Source organism: Podarcis gaigeae, assembly GCF_964106915.1.
Source record: "Podarcis gaigeae genome assembly, chromosome: 1".
Classification (NCBI taxonomy): Eukaryota; Metazoa; Chordata; class Lepidosauria; order Squamata; family Lacertidae; genus Podarcis; species Podarcis gaigeae.
Genome location: NC_139678.1, coordinates 40,546,745 through 40,569,146, shown reverse-complemented (window position 1 = coordinate 40,569,146; position 22,402 = coordinate 40,546,745). Strand labels below are relative to the sequence as shown.

General features: G+C 40.9%; 1 protein-coding gene across 1 annotated transcript in view; it reads right to left on the bottom strand.

Annotated features, from left to right (window-relative positions):
- Positions 1-338: 338 nt before the first annotated feature.
- The window catches only part of SPRED1 (sprouty related EVH1 domain containing 1), a 78,540-nt gene continuing 56,476 nt past the window's right edge, over positions 339-22,402 (bottom strand). Inside the window, exons 4-6 of the mRNA XM_083745084.1 lie at positions 21,047-21,096; positions 10,904-11,062; positions 339-6,181 (exon numbers count right to left, since the gene is read on the bottom strand). Coding sequence (XP_083601210.1) covers positions 5,522-6,181; positions 10,904-11,062; positions 21,047-21,096 — 869 coding nt within the window. The 3' untranslated portion in view covers positions 339-5,521. The remainder of the gene's footprint in view (positions 6,182-10,903; positions 11,063-21,046; positions 21,097-22,402) is intronic.

Genomic DNA, 22,402 nt, shown 5'->3' with positions numbered 1-22,402 from the left:
ACCAGGAAGAACTTTTTAACTGTAATAACTCTTCAACAGTGGGACAGATTCCCTTGGAACGTGGTAGATTCTCCTTCCTTGGTTTTTAAGCAGAGGTTGGATGGACATCTGTCAGGGATGCTTTAGCTGAGATTTCTGCATTGCAGGGGGTTGGACTAGATTGCCCTCAGGGTCACTTCTACAATTTTATTATTTTATGCAAGGCAGTAGGCCCATGTTGCTGAATCCATCTTAATGCTACGCAATTCTGAAAGGTACTCTTCTGCACCAATATTTTCCTCTTTCCCTGCTCTGAGCCATCCCAAAAGTGAAATACAAAAACACATGACATATCTCCCTTTAATTTCATGATAGTTTTAATCAGGTAATTGCAGGAAAACATTGAAACTTAAATCTGTTTTATGATATTATCCAGTATGGCAACTTACAAAGGGTATGATAACAAAACAGTTAAAACTCGTATGTGTATTTACATTATGTCCTCAAGATAACCAGCTATATTCTTATACATAGAAAGAAATACATCTATGGCATGGAATTAAAACTTAAACCTACATCATTTAGTAGAAAGAGATAGCAATTAATATTTTAATGGAAATAATATACAAGTGAGGCACTTTTTTGAGGTCAATAGGGTGGAAAGCAAATTGCACTAAGCAAAATATTCACAAACAAGAGGGAGGGAAAAAACCTATGTACAGATTATGCTGCAGCTCCCAATACAAAGTTTTCCCCACTAGGTTTTGTTTTAATTTTCAAAGCTAACCACAGCTATTGCAATTAAGATGCTGGGGGGCGGGGCAGGGAGATGCCATTTAAATGCTACTTCATCAGTGCACCAAAAAGCATATGCAAGTTTTAACCACCAGGCTGCCAACTTTAATAGTACTAATTGGAATACTAAACCATCTCCTTTATTCTTCTCCCTCAAGAGTGTGTGGACCACTGTAGACTCCATATATACAGTGTTCTATGTTCTCTGGAGATCAAAAGACCAACACAAACATTGTGTATTATTTACAGGGGGAGTTCTCGAGGTTTTTCTTCCTTGTACACACATAGAGGATTACTCACAGAAAGATTATAGAAGAAAAATGGGAATGTTGCATTCCAGCATGCAAAAATATCTGAAATTGCTGTTTGAAAGTGTGCAGTTTGGTCAATACAGAAGTCTGTGCTCTAGATCTAAATTTGCTTTGAACTTGGGCACCACTTTTAAAGTAACTGCGTCCTCTGAGACCTTCTGACCCAGCAAGAATAAGTCTCTTCCACAGGCGAGATGGCAGGTAATGAAGCTGCTTTATGCAAGGATCTGTATACACTAGGGCACAAATCTTAACATTGGTTCTGAAGAAGGAACAGAACAAGATTTCTCAAAAAATCATGCACATTCAAAATTCTGTTGGGATGAGAAGGTGACGGTAAAGGTGAAACTACCTCCAAACAACTTTAATGTGCAACGGTTTAGGGGCCCAGAACATTCAAGTGCCCCAGGTGTTGGCTGGTGGGAAAAATACACACAGTTCACACTTTCTGAACACAATGCATTCCCAGGAAATTGTTAGGCAAGCATTCACACAGTGAGCTGGCGATTTCCATTTCCTATGGGAACATTTCTAATCCGTAATCTCTCTCCCCTCCGCCCAAAATGGCTGCAGCCAACCAGCAAAATAGAGCATAGCTGTCAATGTTTCCCCTTTTTAAAGGGAAATTCCCTTATTCCGATTAGGATTCCTCGCAAGAAAAGGGAAAAGTTGACAGCTATGAAATAGAGACAAATGAAAAACTGATCTGTCTGCACTCTCCCTGCATGGTTTCTTCCCAAAAATGGCTGCCGTAGACCAGAACAGCAAAAACATGTAAGGAAGTGGGCAAACTCCAGCTATTCAAATATCTGACTCAGCTGTGCATAACTGTGTCTAGATAAGTGAATTTTTGCATAACAAGCAGGTGGATAGCGGGACACATGTGGTACAACTCATGACTGTTTTCATTCAAGTTCAAGGCCCTATGTTTGAGAACTACTGGCCCAGAGATTTCTATATGAAACAGAAACGTAGGCTTTTGTGGGGATTTTTTTTTTTTTTACAACAAAATAATATAGAAAAGTTAAAGACTCACTGTTTTGCAAGGTGGGATATAATCTAAACTTTCAAGAATGGCTCTTCTGGAATAAGACCAACAATGTCAATTAACAGGATGGGGGGTGGGGTGGGGAGGAACCAGAAACTTCCACCTATTGTTTTATTTTGGTCTGGAACATTTGCATTTCCACAAAGCCTGATAGTAAGAATGTCTTGTTTTACACTACTGGACTTTCAATGGGACATGTTTATTAATTCAATTGTGTCTAAAACAACTGCAATTGCTGAAATTGCAAGGATCTCTTTCCATCCCCTATTTTGGCATTTATGTTTTAAACAACTATCAGAGAAAATTTGTGTTTGTGTGTGTGTGTGTAGGCTGCATGAATAAAGTTACGTTTCCTAAATCATGTTTGTCCAGTAGGTGGTACCCTAATGTTATAGCTAGCTGCTTTCACCTCAGACAGAACACTCCTTCTTTCAGGTAGCACCTTTTAGGAGGCTGAAACCTGAACATCCTTCAGCAATTACTGCACATGAGTTGATATAGGCTTGGAGAAAAGTCCCTCATTACATTACACCTTAAAAGGCACCTGAATTTACATGCTTTACAGTAAACCTTCAGGGTGAAAAGATAAAATGCACAAAGGGGCCACAATCCGATTTAAGGACAAAAACATTTAAGTGCACTGAAATCCATGAGATTCAACAAAACAACTCCATGGCAGATTCTATGAATTAGAATTAGTGGATTGAGAAGTGACGATTCAATGGTTTGTTCCATGAAGATAGAGCCATACATCATTTCTTAGTTTAATCACTGGCATCCCCAATTAAAAAAGCACCTCAGTTAGCAGAGCTGAGCAGGTCTGCCTGAGATCTTGAAAAATGGCCACTAATTTGAGCACAGAGATGGATTAACCCATGGTCTGACTCCCTATAAGGCAACTTCATATGTGAGTTGGCCACAGTTAGTTAAGAAATTCCCCCGTTAAAGCAAAAGCCTAAACATACAAATGTGGCCGACATCACACAATCCATGAAACCAGATACTGAACCGATGCAATTATTTCAAATTAGATCAGTTGCAAATAACACAACCTATATACCAGTATCCATATTAATTTGTATATTTTTTTTAAAAAAACAAAATAGGAATAATATTTCTTCAAGAGTAAAGGATAGTAAATGTTTAGCAGCAAAGTGGTTAAATATATACTGAAAATATTAACGCACATATTCAGTAATTTTTTTAAAGCATATAAGGTTTCACTACTACAAGAACCAAGAGTTGCACTATGTCGATGAGTGCTCATAGAAAATGGTTAGATTTGTCTCTTCCCAAAGTACGCACATACGCACACATACACACAAAGTTCCAAAGGACTTTTCTGTACAGCCAGCAAGTTCTTTTCTTGGGTTGTTGATACCATGCTCCATTTTTAATTAAAAGCATAATGTTTTAGTAAATGCTATATCACAAGATGCAGGTCCTATGTCAACAGTGAAATGCAGGTTACGAATCTCTGTCTCGTTTTTGTTTGTTTATTCGGAAAAAAAGTTAACAGTCTATCTAGGCAACCAAGTTTAGCTCAATATGTGAAGCATGAAAGTCTTCTGGAGCAGCAGCTCTCAAATATATAAAAGGAAAAGATTTAAAGAGATTGCTGCTACAGTGTCGTGTTTGCTGACTTCGGTTATCCATACAGGCTTTTTTTTAAAGTACAAAACTAGAAAGGAGCTCTTAACTTCTATAGTTATCAATATATTTGTCTTCTTTTCAATGTGAAATAATACTTCAAGATGATCTATGTACATAACGTTGTCAGTTCAAGCTGTCATATAAATATAAATGTTTTCTTTAAAAAAGTATTTTACAGATAGTGTTATATACAGTTGTTCAGTTTGATACCTGGGCTCTGAAAAGAGGAGGGGAAGGAAAGATCTCTGTGATTGAACATGGTCTTCGGAAGAAAATAAACCAAAACATTTCACTGGGGGGGAAAATGCATAGAAATAAAAGAAAAGGTAGTGTGCAATTATAATTTTAATCATAAGAGCATATTAAACACATGGTTTTTCCCCTCCACCCATTAACGATTTTGAATGAATGACTGCTTCACTGCTTTAGAGAGTTTTATTAATTAAAAACCTGTATACTCAGCTATGTTATATGATGGATAACATTTAGAAATTTCCCCAAATTGGTATTTAGAACACATAGCCAAATGTTAAGTTAAACATTCATTATTAATATGCTACAACAAAGACAAAATAAAACCCACTTCCATTCACAAGAAATTCATTTGCTTTTCCCTACCTGGGTTATAGTTTGATATATGGAGTATTGTAAATTTCTGATAGGCCAAATAAGATTAGAATAATGGATGCTTTTTTGTTCCTTTGCTAGTTTGAAGTAATAATTGGTACCAAGTTGAATTGCATGATAAATATATATATATATATTTTATGACAATTATCTTGTTGTAATTTTCTTTCCCCAAACATTTGAAATCAAGGAAACCCTAGAAGAAAATTTGCTGGTTGAGAAAGGAAAAAAACTCCTTTGCCATTTCACTGAATACAGAGTAATTTATATATAAAAATAAATGTTATGTTCTTATAAGAGCATTAGACAATTACACCTGTGCTTAACAAAACATTGGTCATTCAAGACTACAATAATTAATATTTTAAAGGCTTTCAGATTACCAGAATGTACAGAGAGAACTCAATACAAAAATGTAGCTGAAGGGAAACAAGACTGAAAATATTGATTTGTCCATTTTGAATAGAAATGCTACTAAGTTAACTAGTTAAATATTGAGAAATACTACCATGGAATGTGACTGGAAATGTGGTCCATAACTGTGTTGCAACTGGAAAGGAGAAGGAAGGTTTAATAATTCGTACCATATATTTTGTTAAATATAAACATTTGTTATTTGTACATAAAGTTGTTTCCAAAAAACTATTTATAAGCAATTTAGTTGCATTTAAAATCAATTTAGTTTCTTGCAGTTGCCAAGTTTTAAACTTTCCTTAGTTTTAAATCAGCTCTCGCTACTGCAGGTTTAGTTAAATTTTCTGCTAAATAGATTCTTTCAACAGCCCCCATCACCTAACCTCAATATGTACAAATTGCTGAAGTTGATCCCTTATAGTACGGACTGCAGTTTATACTTCTTTCAACCACCAATCGTTAAGAAAAGGCTTTCCTTTCGCAAGAACTCCCGACACAACTTGTACCATGCACTTAAAAGCAGATCATTTGGCGTGGCCAGCATTCCCACAATGCAACAAGTTCTGATGCTTCTTTCAGAATTGACCTCTCATACACGACAGGTTTCCCCCTTCTGCTTGCCAAATGCTTCCACGAGTTAGATACTTCCTGAAAATTAAAGACGTTGTTAGCCCAAACTTGGTACCGGACTGGTTCATCCAGCCGCTTTATGCTTCCCTCCGCAGCATCCACAGACCTCACCACAATGGTGGCACGCTCTTAAGGGGAGGTAGCAGCACATACACGGCGCAATGAAAGACAACGTGACAAGGGCAAGCCATCGCAAGCAGAACTTGTCGTCGCTAGTGTCACAAGAGCAGGGGTCAGAGAAATCCCCCTCCGAGTCTGACATACAATGGTAGAGCATGCTCTCAGCACAAAGCATGCAGCTAACTTGGTAGATGCATCTCTTGATGGGATCGGGAGCGTCCTGGCATTTGCCCCGGCCATTCTCTTCGTGATTAAACCTTTCCTGGCAGTATATGCACCGAGAGCGCTCCCCGTCCTCTTTCCTCCTTTTCGACTTTTTCAATTTGAAGGAGGAAGGTTGCGTTTTCAGTACCACAGAACACTTGGAATCTTTTAGCGAATTCAACTTAGTTCCGTCCCCGGAAGGGTACAGATAGTCTGGTTTTTTACTATCTGCCTTGGGACACTGCAGCGAGGCATCCCCTTCATCCCTATCCAAGTCATTTTTCCACATGTCTGGGTGCCTATAGTCTGCATAGCGGCGTATTAAAATGTCACGAGGGTTTATTCGAACAATTTCTTCGTCGTCCTGAAAACTGACATTCCTGACTGGCTTCAGGGGTATCTGAAAGGGAAGCAAAAGACATTTTGTATTACACACAAGTGTGACAGAATCTCTCAGCACAAGCTAATGATTTAAGTACCAGAGAACTTTATTGTCAGGAGGTTTCAGCCTTGTTTTCCGTAAACTGAATTGAAGAGTTCCTGACAAAGATGATAGGGAGAGTAATCCAAATGGTGTGTGTGTGTGTGTGTGTGTGTGTGTGTTTTATTGGGGAGCAGAACCCAAAATGGATGAACTGCCATTTCCCATCCGGGCTTGCATTGGTAAGACAAAAAGTGGTGGCGGGTGCATTTTCCTCTTCCTGTTCAGTACAATGATTCCTACAATTCATGGGTCACCCTCCTTGGAATCACAGGATTGCAGCTTCATGAAATCTATTCCTATTCAATGCTTATTAGGCACCTTAACAATTAAATGCTATACAAAGGTATTCACAGTCCTGAACATCCCTCCCCTAAATGCCCATCGTAGGTCACCTAAGACATGAAATAAATGAGGAGATGGAAAGGTGAAGCAAATGAAAAACAAAAACCCTGAAGAAAAGAGGGTGAGTGCAAATTGGGGGTGGGAGGGAAAGAGTTGACAAGTAATAACATTGCATGATAACAAGTTGAAGAAGTACTGCCAGTATCAGAAGGGAATTCAAAACTGGAACAGGATGAAGAGAGAAACAAACACACACACACACACACACACACACACACACACACACACACACACAGAGTGTCTTGCTGGCAGGGCACTGGGTAGGCAGTTAATTTGCCTTTATTTCCTCCACTGCCACCTTTTGGGTTGATTTGGACAAAAAGGATGGGTCTCAGAAAACGTAGTGTCTAGCAAAGAGCAGGAATTTCAAAAGCAGAAATTATTCAACTCACAATTCTGCTTTAACAATATGAAGTAGGATTTGCGAATGCAACACAACACTCTGAGATAATTGTGAAGCAGACCATTTTCAAACATGGGTGAGACTCAAAAAAGTCTCCAAATGACAAAGAAGTCGAGAATTAGGAGCTCAGGTGATCCATGCTTCTGAAATTCTTGGAACTAGCCCCCAAGTGCAATTCTGTGCATATCTACTCAGAAGTAAACCCCATTGAGTTTAATAGGACTTACTCTGGGTAGGTGTAACCAGGATTTCAGGCTGCCTGCAAAAAGTGGTTAATTTTAAATCATATTGCAAAGGGTGGAGGATTTCTTACAGGTGTAGAAATAAAAGCCACTTTGCAATTCATGCCTGAATTATTTCTCAAATACTTTTTGAAGAAGCAGTCCTTGATTACTGAAGTACTTGCTTAACAAACACATTAACACTTGTGGTGAGAACTTGTAGCCAGTACCAAAGAAGTTGCTCACTTTGCTGGCACCAATGGAAATCCACAAAACCAAGACAGAAATAACTTTTCCATAACCTTCTAAAGGATCGGCCAGCGATGACAGAAACATCTTTCACTATTAATGAAAATAAGTTTGCTATAAAGTTTTAGTTTATGAGCAAAGATTAAAAAGCAAACAATCCTTTCCCATCCCTGCCAAGGGCAAAAACAAGACACTCCATTATAGGGCAGAGCAAACTTCTGCTGGAATATTTGAGATTCAAAATGGCTTGGCTCAAAGTAATAAAAATTGTAATCGGTCACCCTTGCCAATGGTTAAAACTGTCTAAACAACTAGAGCAAGCTAAATAGGGAAATCTTTGAAATCTAAGTAGAAGATCACTCTAAAATAAAACAGAGTAATGCAAGCCTAAGCTTCAGTAATAGATTGTTCTGGGCTTTAACTCTGCAACCTTGGGGGGAAAAACGAAGTCAGGAAAAGGAGAGATCAGGCTGAAGTCAGGCAAAAACTACTTTGCACAAAACATTTTTTCTACATGGGTGTACAATACAATGGTGTAGGCAACCCCCCCCCCCAAAAAAAACCTTGGGTGGTGGTGTACACTGTAATGCTGGAGTACATTTGAAGAGCTGCAAGTAGTAGCATTCACAAACATAAATCTTACAAAGTAGACATATGTGATCTTTGCGCACCTGCACAGGAGAAATTTCCCTAACCCATGTATACTCAGATGAGAGAAAATCATGCCTATATCTGAGGTACTCCAGAGTAACTGGGTGCCACAATACAGAATCGTGGGTAAAAGAGGCATAAGATCAACTACAAGGTTAGGAAAGGATAATATTAAATTTATAATGGAGTGCTTTATTTTCACCACAAAGGATTTTAGAGGCTTGACAATAATAAAAAAAAAAATTCATGAATTTAAATGCCAGCAGACATTTTTCTTCTTTCCACCTAAAATCATAACAATAAACCAACAAAACCAGGGCCTGACTTTGCTTACTAGCCAGCTGCGGTCTGTGGCTATCATTGACCTCTCCTCTCCTCTTGAGAATTTGGGACAGGAGGTCTTGTATTGTTCTGGGCTTTGCTGAGGGCAGAAGCAGTGTGTGTGGCCAGTTCTGCTTCTGCTTGCTCCAGAGCTGAACACAACATGAGACCATCTTGGCTGTGAGTCTTGGAAGACCTCCTCCCTGCCTTGCAGGCCTTTCCCCACCTGGCCCAAGAGGGCAGGGCCCTGGCTGACGCCAGATACAAAAGCAGAAGTTTTTGTTGGGGGGCGGGATTTTTTGTTTTATCTTTATTTTAGATATTGTGATTTATGTGGAAATTGTATTTTTGTTATCTTGTAAGCTGCCTTGAGCATGGCTTGAAGTGTGGAGAGCCAGCAGACAAATGAAATTACGTATATGTATATTCTTTCTATCCTCCTATGAGCCTGGAGGGAAAGGGAGACGCTGGGGGCCTTTTTTCTCTCTGGCAAATGGATTTTTTGAGACCTCATAAAATATCCTTTGACTGACAAAAATGGGACTATTTGCTGGGGAGTCTTCCCTGGCTGCTGTAATTTTTTAAAATAAGAATTTCTACTGCTCAGGTGGAAAACAGAAGACGAGCTTTGTGAAGTGAAGGATTGTTTGGGTGGAGGAGAGGAAGAAATCAATGTCCAGAGCAGGAAGTGGGTGGGACTGTGACACAGACCGAGCTGCTTGCCTGGAGGCAACCTGGAAACTGTAAAGGGGAATAAGGAAACTACCGTATTTTTCGCCCTATAGGACACACACAGTTTTCCCTTCCAAAAATGAAGGGGAAATCTGTGTGTGTCCTATGGGGCAAATACAGGCTTTCACTGAAGCTTGGAGAGCGAGAGGGGTTGGTGCGCACCGAACCCTCTCGCTCTCCAGGCTTCAGGAAGCTATCAGCAAGCCTGGGGAGCCCGCGGGAGTTCCTGCAAGGCTCCCTAGGCTGCGGATAGCAACCTGCTGCACGGAGCGCGGGGCGTGCTGAAGCAGAGCGCCCAGCGCTTCGGGCAGACATCGGCCAGCCCCACAAGCTCAGGGGACAGCGGGGAGGCGCAGCGCCCCCATCCCGCTGTTCTCCGACCTGGTTTTGGGGGGGAAATAAAGGGGAAAAAATCTTCCTTTATTCCCCCCCCCAAAAAAACTAGGTGCGTCCTATGGGACGGAGCGTCCTATGGGACGAAAAATACGGTATGTGGCTGAGAGGCCCAGGAAGGAGGACAAATAGCCTGGTAGGGACTTTAGCATCTTTTGAGAAGCTGTATGGCAGTGGAAAGGAAGGCAGAATAAATGGGACTGAGCAAGTATATGTCAATGAGAAAGGCTGGGTGAGTAAAAATTCCTACGTGACAGAAGGAATTGTATACAACAGGCGAGGGAAAAGTGGGAAGTATGCAGATGGGAAGGGAGAGGCACAAGGTGGAAGTTGCTGCGACTGCACATATTTGCTCAATTCAGAAGAAATGGGAAGTCATGGTTTCCAGTTGCATGAGCCACACACACCACCACCCCTTTCAGCAGAGAAAGGCTTCATTCACACCACAGTTTATTCCCTTTCCCTGATGTTTCCCTGGTAGTTATTTTGCACATCATAACTGAGCTTTCTCACAACATAAAAAGCACTTCTGTAAATATGTATGAGGATATAGTCAAGTTTAGCACTCATTTCCATGTTATTTGATTGCAGCCCCCTCCCCCCAACTCGGAAAACCACATGATTTTGTGTGGTGATTTTCCTGCCTTTTTCACAGGTTCATGCCACAGCTGCTCACATGACGAGCTGTGTGGCAGACTACCAGCATGTAGTGCATTCCTTGCCCGCTTCAAGGCTAGTATTTCAGCACAGAGTAGCAGAATGGTGGTGGCATGTTGACATCTGTTGATGTTTGTTGCTAGTTCTTGCTGTGTGAATGGCCTTTACCGCAACCTGGTGGTATAGTGGTTGAGATATGATGGAAGAGGCTTGTGTAGTGTGAAAGGGAAGTTAGAAAAAAAGGAAAGAAGCACTAGCCTTGTAGTCAGTTAAACTAACACAATAAACCCCACGTGTGAATACAGCCAGAGGTATCAGAAACATATTCTACTTTTAAACAAGCTGCAACTTCCCATGACACTGGAACCCGAAGAACTATAGCTTGTTCTAAAGTGGAAGCAGATGTTTTTAACTTCTTCCTGTAGTCACTTCCACTTTTAAGTCTGGTGCATGAAAGAGGGGAGAGAAGGGAGTATGTGAGCCTGAGGCTTGCCATGGGTCTCTAACATAGTGGAAAAGCTTTGGCTCCCATTATAGGTCTAGCCTAGACAATAAAATAACTAAGCCAAATTTCTGGCAGCTGTTTTTTTCTAGTTGCAGAGCTGTTACCTGGTTGGATTGGTTGTGGAAAAATGGTCTTCTTGAGCTGAAATCTTCAAAGGTTGAGGGTCTTATACTTAAGCTTTTGTAAGAATCATTGCTCACTCCAGGTTCATGTTGGAAAAGATGATCTTTCATTAGCAAACTCGGTATGCTTTCTGGAATAGCCTGGGAATGATAATAAATTATAATTCATTTTTTGCTGTTGTTGTGCTTGAGTCATCCCAGCAATTCAGATGGATGACAATGCATATGACTTCAATTAAAATCAAAACAAGTCACATACTAAACATTTACAAAAATTCTATTGTAAACAAATGCCACAGATTACATGCTGGAGGTAGCATTTATGCAGTGTCAAAAATACTTTTAGTATCTCCCTTATGGAATGCTTACTGAATGTACAAGTCACAAACACACCCAGCACAAGAAAAACACTAACAGCCCTTCAGACCTACAATTTTCATGATTGCATGGTATGGATATGGGACCACACAAACTCCATTTCCCAGTTGGTTATTTATACATCTAGAAAATATCACTACAGAGAGGATTGTATGCCATTTCCTTTTCCAAGCAGTGATTGGCACTGAAGACTTGATATTTGTCAACCACCTGACCACCAACTAACCACAGCAATTGCCCCTGGTTCCGGCAGATCCCTGAAATAGAGCAGCCAACCGGGTTGGGTGTGTGACTCACTCTCACTTCTGTAATAGAAGGCCACCAAATTGGTGTGGGAAACTGTGATCACCTGAACACTTATTTGCAAGACCATAATTAGGGCAAGGATTTCCATGGAATTTAACACTTCAAACAGGCAGAATATGCCACACCTGCTGTTTTCAGAGTATATGATGGCGGTGCCTTGATGCAGCCTTTGGCAACCTGCAGCTCTTTCAGTCTTAGACAGCTGGTTGCGACTTATGGGAGCTGTAGTCCAAAATACATTGGCACAGGTTGCCTTAATACAGTGGCGTAGCGTGGGTTGTCAGCACCCCGGGCAAGGCAAGTAATTTGCGCCCCCTAACCCGTACCGCATGCCTGGCACCTCCCCTCCACAGTGGGCGGTGACCCGACGGCTCGGATCGGATTCGCACAGCCAGCACTGCAGTGAGAGAGAGTGAGTGAGCCAGGTAGGGGCAGAGAGCTGCGAGTGCGAGCGCCCCCCCCCCAGATGTTGCGCCCGGTGCGCCCGGCTCCCCCTGCACCCCCCACGCTATGCCACTGCCTTAATATGCAAGACACTACACAAAATCTGTTCCTTGGGAAGACGCTCATTTTGTGAGCATGTTTCTGACAAATGTACTTTACATGCTTACACCTTTCTGCACCTTCAACAAAATGAGACTTGTTAGAATACTGTTACTGTGCAGATGGGCACTGTGTTTAATAGACAAAGATGTTCAGCCACCTCAACAAAAGACAATGTTCTCCACAATTCACTTTTAAGTGTCATTCCTAAGTGCTGAAGGTAGTAAATAAGTAGTAAATTCTAAGATCATACAATGAGCAACTCACTTTTTACAGCTTCCTAGATTGTAGAAAACAGTGCTCATCAGGAGCTGAACCGACTATTGTGAAGTCGGGCAGAATCTAATCAATTGTTGTGGAAGAGCATGTTAATATGCTTGCTATAGACATAAAAGGGTGGGTGGGAGGAAAATAACTTTCCAAGCTTTAAAATGCCCAACACCTTAGAGATCATTGCTCTAAGATCTATCATATTTCATTGGCTCCTCAAACTTAGAATTTGGAAACTTAAGAAGGAAGCAAAAGTAGACACACTGACTGCATTCTTATGAAAGACTACATTGTGGTTTAGCTCTACATGGATGAGCCTTCATAAGCCTTAGAGACTGTCCTCTCACCAATTGACCAGAAGGACTTCTGTCACAATAGGTTTCGTTAAACTTTAGTTAGCTGCTGGGCAAGCCCACTTCAAACCACAGCTTATGACATTGGCTTGTTTAACCAATCCCTATATGCTGTTAATACTTCTAGTGTAATGTCTGATGGGGAAATTCACATACCATGGCAAGATGCACACATTCCAAATATGAATATAAATAGCATATATGCAAGCTGCCTGAGCATCTGCTACCAAAGTTTACCTGTAGCACTCAAGTTCCAATGGTTAGTGGTACAGAATTTGGCAACCTAATGTATGCATGACTTCCAATATAAGAAAGGCTATCCAAACCATGGTCTGAAGATTTCTTTGTTGTCTCAGGCATGGACCAACAAATTTATAGTCAAACTTGATCCCAGTTTTATGGAAATCTGGGTGCATAATGGTATATAGTATTTTCTTCATATTCACCCAAGAGTTCATTTTTTAAAGAATAATTACTTCCAATTAACAGAGGAACATAGTCAAGCGTCCATGAGGCTTACAAGAAATGTGATGTGCAGACAGGCTTGAGATTTCTTCAATCCAAATGAGACGGTGTCATTTTGCCTTCCTTTAGAGTTTACAAAAACACTCTCATGAAATAGCTTCTTCTGCAACTCTTGCTACACCAGATGGTGCTGTGGAAAGCTTTTCTGACAAGCACTGTGTGCATTAGCAAACGCCAAGCCTTCTTGGGGTCCAAAGACCTTAAGAGTCCAGTGTACCACACAACCACTAACAATCCAGTATAACTAGCAAGGATCTGCTGAAGCAAGCCACAGCACTGCAGCATGGAGTTGGGCTATAACAGCCTCTGGACTTCAGATCCTCCTGTGGAGGCATTTGAATTCTCAACACCAAGTAAGCGAAGGCGATATCAGTGCAGTGGGAAACTGCAAACTACACCCTTATTTGGTGTTGGGGGCTATTTATGTGTTATTATCATTTTCAACAAACGCTTGACATCTTTTCTGTAGTTCATACAAAAGTTCAGTGTTTATGTCATGTTCTCAGTACCCATCCTTTTACACTCAATTCCTTAATGTCATAACTCCCAGTAGCTACGCAGTCCCTAATAAAAAAGATTTTGGTTTCCTAACAAACCATTTTGATGAAGTATTTCAGAATAGTTCTTTGGATGGGAAACAATTAGTCTAAGTTGTTTTGTCACGGGATGGTTATTAAAACTTAAAACAACAGCAGCAGCAACAAAATAAAATAAAATCAAGAAATACGGTTCTGACAGTAAGAGGCCCAAACACAGGCTACTATTGTATTGAAAACAAGACAAAATAAAACCAGCAAAATATTTTTACAGTATAAAAACGTGCCACATTAAATATAGTGTTTGATGGTCTCTATCTCACATAAAACACAGACATAGATGCACAAATCCCCACTTCTTTTCTACTGCCAAAGCAATTACGCACTGCCCACATTCAATATCCTTCAACCACAGCACTGGCATAGGCTAGCCAGTATCATCTATGAAGTAACCTACGCCAGTTTTTAATGCACAACGGAAATCTGGTTTGCTCCCAGCTGCTGGTATAATAATTACTGTCCTATGGTTGCTAAGAGATACTCTGACTTTTTTCCAAGACTATTAAAACATTTCTGTGTGCACAAGCAAAAGGATGCTGGGTAAAAGCAATAAAATGACTCTCCAGCTGTAGAAGCCCAGCAGAACTCAAAGCCAGATGACAGCTGTAGAGAAAATGAAAACCAGACTGAGATCCTCTCTTCTTCAAAACTCCTCTCCTCACTTTTCCCAGGATGAAGGTTGGGTAAGAGAACGCGACGCTCTTCTGCAAGCCTTGTTAAAACAATCCTCTATCCCTGAACAAGTGATCTGACAAAAGAGTAAAGGAGACTATACTCTCCTACCTCTTAGAAAAGGCTGCATATTTTCTAACCCTTGTGCTTATTAGCCCTTTCATAAGACTGTATTTTTAAAAGTAACACCCATATCCCATTTGAATTATGAATTAAGACTCAAGTTCAAAATAACCTCTGCTTTAGTGATTCTGCAGAACAGAGCAATTACTTTCAATGCCAACAGCTGTTTCCCTACAATTAGTTGCATATTTTCTGCCCTACATCCTGAATACCTTCAGCAGCGGCCTAGAATCTGCAGAATATTTTCCGGTCATTTAAGACAGAACATTTCCCATATAAAGCACATCCTAAAAGCATAGCTGAATTACAGACACAACACTTCCCTTCTTTTAGGATCCCAAATGAATGCAAACTACAAAAGCAAAACAGCAAGAGTATCTTTTGAAGAAGCAAAAAAAGGATATAGACAGCAAACTTGTGCCCAGTTTACTCTCAATAAAGTTAATTCAAAACCTTTTGTACTGCAAGCAAAGTTCGATTCCTGGCAGGTGTGGATCAATTCAATCTTCTTGCAAACACAGACATACTAATCTTCATGCAAAATTTGCCTCCTAAATTGAACAGCAGTGATAAGAGCACTCACTTCAGCTTCATGGGGGATTAGACTACTTATAACTGCAAATCAGCACAGAAAATTTCATGCGACTAACAGATTTTTATAGAGCTTTTGAGTTTACCTAGCTAGGTTATTGTGTCATAAATTTCTACAGACAACAGTCTGCTCTATGAAGCCTCCAAATTTAATTACAGAAACTACAGCAGTAGACCAGTTCACACCACTTGTAAGAGTTCACAAGCCAGACAGTTATCAACCTGCAAAAGAAAAACAAAAGGAGACAGGCAAGACTTTTCCTCTGCAGTGAGCCGAGAAACCAAGTGGGCTGGTGGAGGAAGGGCAGATTAATCCTACAGGAGCCCATTCACCTATCTGTAGTGTATGTAATTCCTTGCTGCCTATGGCTGCCAGGTGAGCTGTCATAAACTTTGAAATCTTTTTTCAAAAACCAAAATGAACCATTAGTTTTTTGTAAAAAACAACAACCCTATGAGCAAAACTTCAGTGGCTTTGGCAATCTGCAGCAGATAGTCTGGGCAATTGTCATTACCACTATACTATAGCAAAAAAGGTGGCTTTTTAGTACTGTACTGTACTTTGTGGCATGTACAGCACGGAATATAGCATCTTCCGCTATAGAAAAATACCCTGAGAGCACAAACTCCTGTTCTCCAAACCTAGGATATTGCAGTGAAGTAGAATGGTCAGCCATTTTATGAAGGCTGGCCAACGTGTTTTGACATTAATTCAATTAACAAAATAATATATTAACAGAAGTTTTCGCTCAAGCTCCAAATTGCCAGGAAATTGCAACCACATTCTTAGCAGAAATGTTATTCTGGGCAAAATGGATATGGCATCCTATCTTGTTAGTTCCAGCATCACCACCACCTTGATGCTGGTTGGCTGCCAGTGGCAAAGTGGTGGACTTCCCAGATCTGTCCACTAACTGAATAGACAAATGGAGTCTATGTGACTGAAGCTATCATTCTATGTTACAAGTACTTAATTGGCAACCAATATCATCCACACAGAATAAGAGCTGAAGGCTCCCCTGTGCCTTCAAAAACTGTCTGACAGAAATCCTGCTGCTGTGCACTTCAGCTGTTTTTCCCTTTCCCTTCATACCCCTCAAAACTATTTTTACTCATTTCTTATTTCTTCTGTCTGTTTCCTGTCACACCTATGCTTACCTGAACTTTAAACTTCAAGGCTGAGGCCTGGTCTGTACTTTCATATCTCACATGGTCATTTTTCAACTGACCCTCTCTGCCCAACACTCATTCTCATTCTACCCAGCATTCCATTCAACACCATTTAACTTTCTCTCAAGAATGGTTCATACTGAGCGTGTATGTGCGGGTGGGGGTGGAGAACACCCTTATGAAATGTCACTGACTAACTTTAGCCAGTAAAACAATTTTAAAATATAAACTAAAAACATGTTAAACAACTCATGGGTAAAGACACACACAAACCGTTTTGCCAAAGTACACACAGGACAAATCTTTTCCCCACAATCACCCCAGCAAAGCCTATGGAACAAAAACAACATGCCAAAGTCCACCCTGGCATCGTGGTTGGAAAGTTCAGGATCTGACCTGCTGGCCTGATCCTGTTCCTAACTTGCCCTAAGCAGTTTAGGAGATGGTTATCTCAGGACAGCCTGCTCTCAAACTAGCTTAGGTGGCCTGAAAGCCTGAATGTGCCTCTGGACTCTGCACTAACTTGGGAAATTTGGGTGTCCAGGGACACATTTTATTAATTTCAGTTGGTACTCCAGCTACCTTGCCACAGTTGTTCATGCACTAGTGACTTCCAGACTAGGCTATTGTGATGGCTAAGTGTAGCTGGTTTGCAGGGGCTTCCAGCTGTTGGCTAGGACCAATGATCTTATCAGATCACGCCACAGGTGCCAAATCCCTGGGGCCCTGAGCACCCACAGAATTCCCCATGAAGGGGCCAGGCACCCACAAATTTAGGTGCCAGGGCCATGCGCGCTTCATGGAATCCATGGCCCTGGGCACCCATGGTTCTGGGGCCAAGTTGGCAGTCCTGGATCACACTGAAACTTCATGAGTGCACACGGTTGTCAGTGCATATCTAGGCTCAATCCTAAGTGCTGATGAAAAGCTTTAAAGCTTTTTAAACCAGTGGTGGAAATCTCCAGCTTGTGGGCCTAAATTAGGTCTGGCAGACCTCTGAGATTGGCCTGCCTTGGCCCCTTGGGCTAACGACAGCCACTTTTCTTAGTCCTGATGTCATATAGGCAAAGAAACATTTCCCCCTTCCAGCCAATGCTTCAATACACTCCTCCTTTTTTTTCTTTTAACATGTCCACCACCCACTGCACATCTGTTTTATCTTGATTAAGCTCGTTTACCCTCATCCAACCCAGAACATCCTTCAGACACTGGAACTAGAACAAACAGTAATCAGAAATTTAAATTTGCAGTTACAGAACATAATTTTTGTTAAAAAAAAACCCAAAACACGTTGCCAAACTGCCTTGACTTTATTATCGGATAAAGAGATTAAGAGTTCCTGATTAATCCTGCTACTTTTGGTTGGAAATTCCTAATCAGTTAAGCTAAATATTTAGAAGTGAATCCAAGACATAGGATTTTCTTTGCCCTGGGCATTAACATATTTTTAACAAATTACAGAACGTCCGGGGTTTTTTTTATGATAAAATGTTCTGCAGAAATCTCAGCATTCTTGGAAAAAAGCATTGATTTTTACTCTCAAATTTTCCAGGGAGATGGTTTCTGAATCTTGCACTAGAATCAGATTTTCATCCATTAGAAAGCTCCAAATTAGCAGACAATCGGTAACCATTAATTTTTATTTTCCCCACTGGACGATGTTCTTCTTAAGTTCTGCATAGCATGAACTCACCCTTCTAAAAGCTAAGCCAAAGCAACATTCTCTGGCTCTGTGCTCTCCACATAGGTCCGCATTTCCCAGAATCCTACTGGTTGTTCCCTTGCATTTGTTGCAATCTAAATTAATTTTTTTCAAGCAATGCATTCCAAACGGGGTCCCTTCAGAGCATTTTACAGATGTAGTAATAATTCCTTGCCAAAATCAATGCAAACATTGATTCTATTTTCTTAGCAATACTGTAACAACACGGCATCAATGAAACAGTCATTTTGTGATCAACCAAGATCCCAAGCTCTTTCCCCTGTTGCTGAGCCCCCGGCCGAAAACAAAAACGTCTCTTATCACTCGAAGTTCACAGCCTTCTTCTTGGCAGAACTCAGTTTCATTCCATTTCCATTACTGCAGTTCTTGAGGTCACCCAGTTCTTCCTGTGGAACTTCCTCATCCTTATTCTGTATTAATAATGCCTCCCAAATTAGGATTGTCTGCTAGTGTCAGGACTCTTATTTCCCTTCCCAAACACATTACATATAAATTATTAAATAAAACCAGCTGGGTAATTCCGCAGTGACCAACATAAAAATTGTAAGATTCTTTACAGAGTATTTTCTGTTTTAGCTAATATTATTTGAACTCCAAATAACACAAAACTATTTGTGAGTTAACTGGCTTGATCTTCCCTACAAAAATAATAAAGAAGTATGCCACAAGTAGTTTAAATGCTCTATTTTCGTGGTGTTTTAAAATAATGTGACCAACAAAACAATTCTTGTAATCTCAAGAATTTATCTGTAACCTGGACAATTGTTTTCTCTAAAAGTAGGGGGCGGGGAATCTCACCCGAGGCAAAATACATAAGGAGCTAATGTTTCATAGACAAGTGTGAAAACCTATGGTAATGTTTATTGGAAACTATGGAAAAATGGTTTTCAGGCAAAGGACCAGTGACCAATGTAACATGTAACAATTCATTGATAGACACGCATAAATAATTGCCTCCTAAGCAAGGCCCTGGGCCCATGACACTTCACTATGCATTCACAAGTTGCAGGTCAGCATCAAGCCCATGTGGGAACTGTAATGACCACAGGGATTTACATTTAGCTGTGGCAACACCCTAATGATCTGTTTCTTTTCAACCCATCATTATCATCATTTGCATGAAAGACAAATGTCACCAAAGTCCCCATATTTATTTATTTTTAGAATAATGGATATCATATTGCATCACTGGGCCAACCATTATCCCCCGCCCCCCGCTCGCCCAATTTCTCATTCTCAAGCTCAACATTAATGAAGTTGCCAACTGACACCAGTATTTCAGTTGCTGTTTTTCTGAAACTTTCTTCCAGGATATTCACATTTCTCATACGGACATCATGTCTGTGGTGTTTGTTTTTAATTATGTAAAAACAAACACACACCACAACTTGACATTTTGTGTCCATTTTCCAAGCTTTAACGGGGGTTTTTCCTGCTCCCTGAGGCAAGAGACCTTCACCTTCTGAGGTGATTTTGTTCTATCTCTAGGATTGGTGCCTCCAGTCTGTGGGCCAGTGTTGGCCAACCAGGCTTTTGGGCCAGTGTTGGCCCACCAGTGTTGGCCCACCAGGCATTTGGCCTAGGAGGCTATTTTGGGCAAACTATGGCCACCCACCCTACACCTTTTCATCTTTGCTTATCAACATTTGTGAATGTTGTTAAACAGATGAAGCACACCCCATCTGATTACAGAAGGGACGGTATAGTTTATTCTCAGATAAAATATATGAGAATGTGTGATAATCTTGATGATGCAGCCTGCTGCCTATAAGGATGACACATATACTTCCTGAAAGACCCACATGTGTTGCCAAGTAATGATATGCTTTTAAAAGCAAAGACTGGCAATTTTTCCCATTTCCAGGCTTGTAACTCATCTTAATATACGGCAATTAAGTCACACACTTACGAAACAGTGATCTACTTGTGTGCAACAATCTTTGACTAAAAAAACAAAACAAAAAACCCACTGAAAACGCATCACAACTTTTGGGTTTTCCAACACTGCAATGAGAAAGTAATATAATTCTTATTTAGATACATTCCAGGTTAAGAACCGACCTCCAGAACGAATCAAGTTCTTAATCCGAGGTACCACTGTATATCTTTTAAAAGCGATAGACTATCATCACACACTAAGACCATGGCTGAAAAGCTTTCAATTCACTACCTTTGTTAAAGTGAAGCCTGTCTGATAATCCAAACTAGAACAATAGTTTCCAACTCATGTGAATGAAATCCATAAACTCTAACCCTTGACTCCCCATACGTCCACTGGATTTCACCCATGGATTTTTTGTGGTCACTGTGTATTACTTGTCTACAGGAGCCTTGGGAAGAACATTGAAGTACTAATGATCTTGCTGTTGCTTCTCATGTTGTGTGACTGAACCTCAACATTGAAAATGGGTTACAGGTTTAAATCCTGATGAGGCCTGCCTGACATTAAACCCTTTAATCCGCATGCAACCAGAGGACATTTTTATAATACTACAACCTTCACAAGTCTCAGTTTTGGCAATGAACATTTTTCTTCTAGAGCTCAGCCATAATTCAAATTAAGCTTCAGGCACTTTGGCACCCCTTTGCCTTAGTTATATCCACTCACTCTTTCATTAACACATCTAGGGTAAAAAAAGAAAGAAATGTCTCTCAAACGAAGCAATAGCTTATGTCTTTGAGAATTAAATATGACAAAGAAAAGTCACCCAGCCTAAACTCTATAGTTACAAGGCAAGACGGTTCACGTGGTTATCCTTCTGCAGATTTAAAGTTCAAAAAGTTTTAACGAATACAAGTAAGACCACTTTCAGCACTGAAAACTCCTGCCATCTCTTCTGATACAATTAACATAATGGAAGTTTAAAGCACTTACTGGGAAGCCATCTACAGGTACTTCAATTTCATCATGTGACGGCAGACAACCTATGGAAGAATAAGACAAACATAAAAATCTCAAGTTTCTTTCAGATGTGAGAGTTGAGGACTTAGTATGAGGCAGCTTCCTATGTTCCCCTAGCTGGACACTCCATTTTTTCTGAGACAGCTATTCTGAGTGATAAGGGCTCTTTGGGAATCCAGGCAGAGATCCTTCCCATCACCTAAATTTTGTTATATGGGAGATGACAGGGTTTGAACCTGGGAACTTCTGCATCCAAAGCATGTACACTACCAATGTCAAGTTCAAGCAAACAGAGAATTATGTATCAAATTTCATTCTGATAATTCAGTGCTCAAGAGAAGCATTACTTTGCAGTGTGTTTAATGCCATTCCTAAGCAGTATGAAAACTGGTGTTGGATCAGACAGGGGTTTGAACTTTAAATACAGAATGGTGTCCTGAATGTGCACAGCACACTTCATTCTGATATTTCAACATTCAAGAAAGCTAGTAACGGTAAAGGTAAAGGTATCCCTGCCCGTACGGGCCAGTCGTGTCCGACTCTAGGGTTGTGCGCCCATCTCATTTAACAGGCTGGAGGCAGCACTGTCCGGAGACACTTCCGAAGAACGGTACACTCCTTCTATCTGGGATGGTCGTCCTTTTCCACCGAGCGCGCAGCTTCGGGAGGGACGCACATGGAGCGGTGAGGGAGGAAGGGGACACCCGCCTAGCCAGCCAGATCAGCCGAATCAACCCTGGCGATCAATGGGGTGACAGATGTCGCAGCCAGATCGCCCTCACATCCTCTTCCGGGTCACGTGGCCAGCGTGACGAAGCTGCTCTGGCGAGCCAGCACCAGCGCAGCACACTGAAACGCCGTTTACCTTCCCGCTATAAAGCGGTACCTATTTATCTACTTGCACTTAGGGGTGCTTTCGAACTGCTAGGTGGGCAGGAGCTGGGACCGAAAGACGGGAGCTCACCCCGCCGCGAGGATTCGAACCGCCGACCATGCAATCGGCAAGCCCTAGGTGCTGAGGTTTTAACCACAGCGCCACCCACGTCCCAAGAAAGCTAGTATGTTACAAAACAGTAAACACATTCAGACTCAAAAACAAAAGACACACGCTGCTGAACAAGGTTGCTAAACCTGAAGGCCTCACTTCACTTGGCATAATATGAACTAAACACATTTGCAAGTAAATAATCCTCTGGAAACTATTCAAAATCGCAACTCACAGCAAAGCATCATAGAAGCTGACAGAGTGCCAAGGAAGAAGGTTAGTTAACGTTATACAAGTGAAATCCAAACAATTAGATAAGTGGCCAATGCTCTATAAAAGGTAGT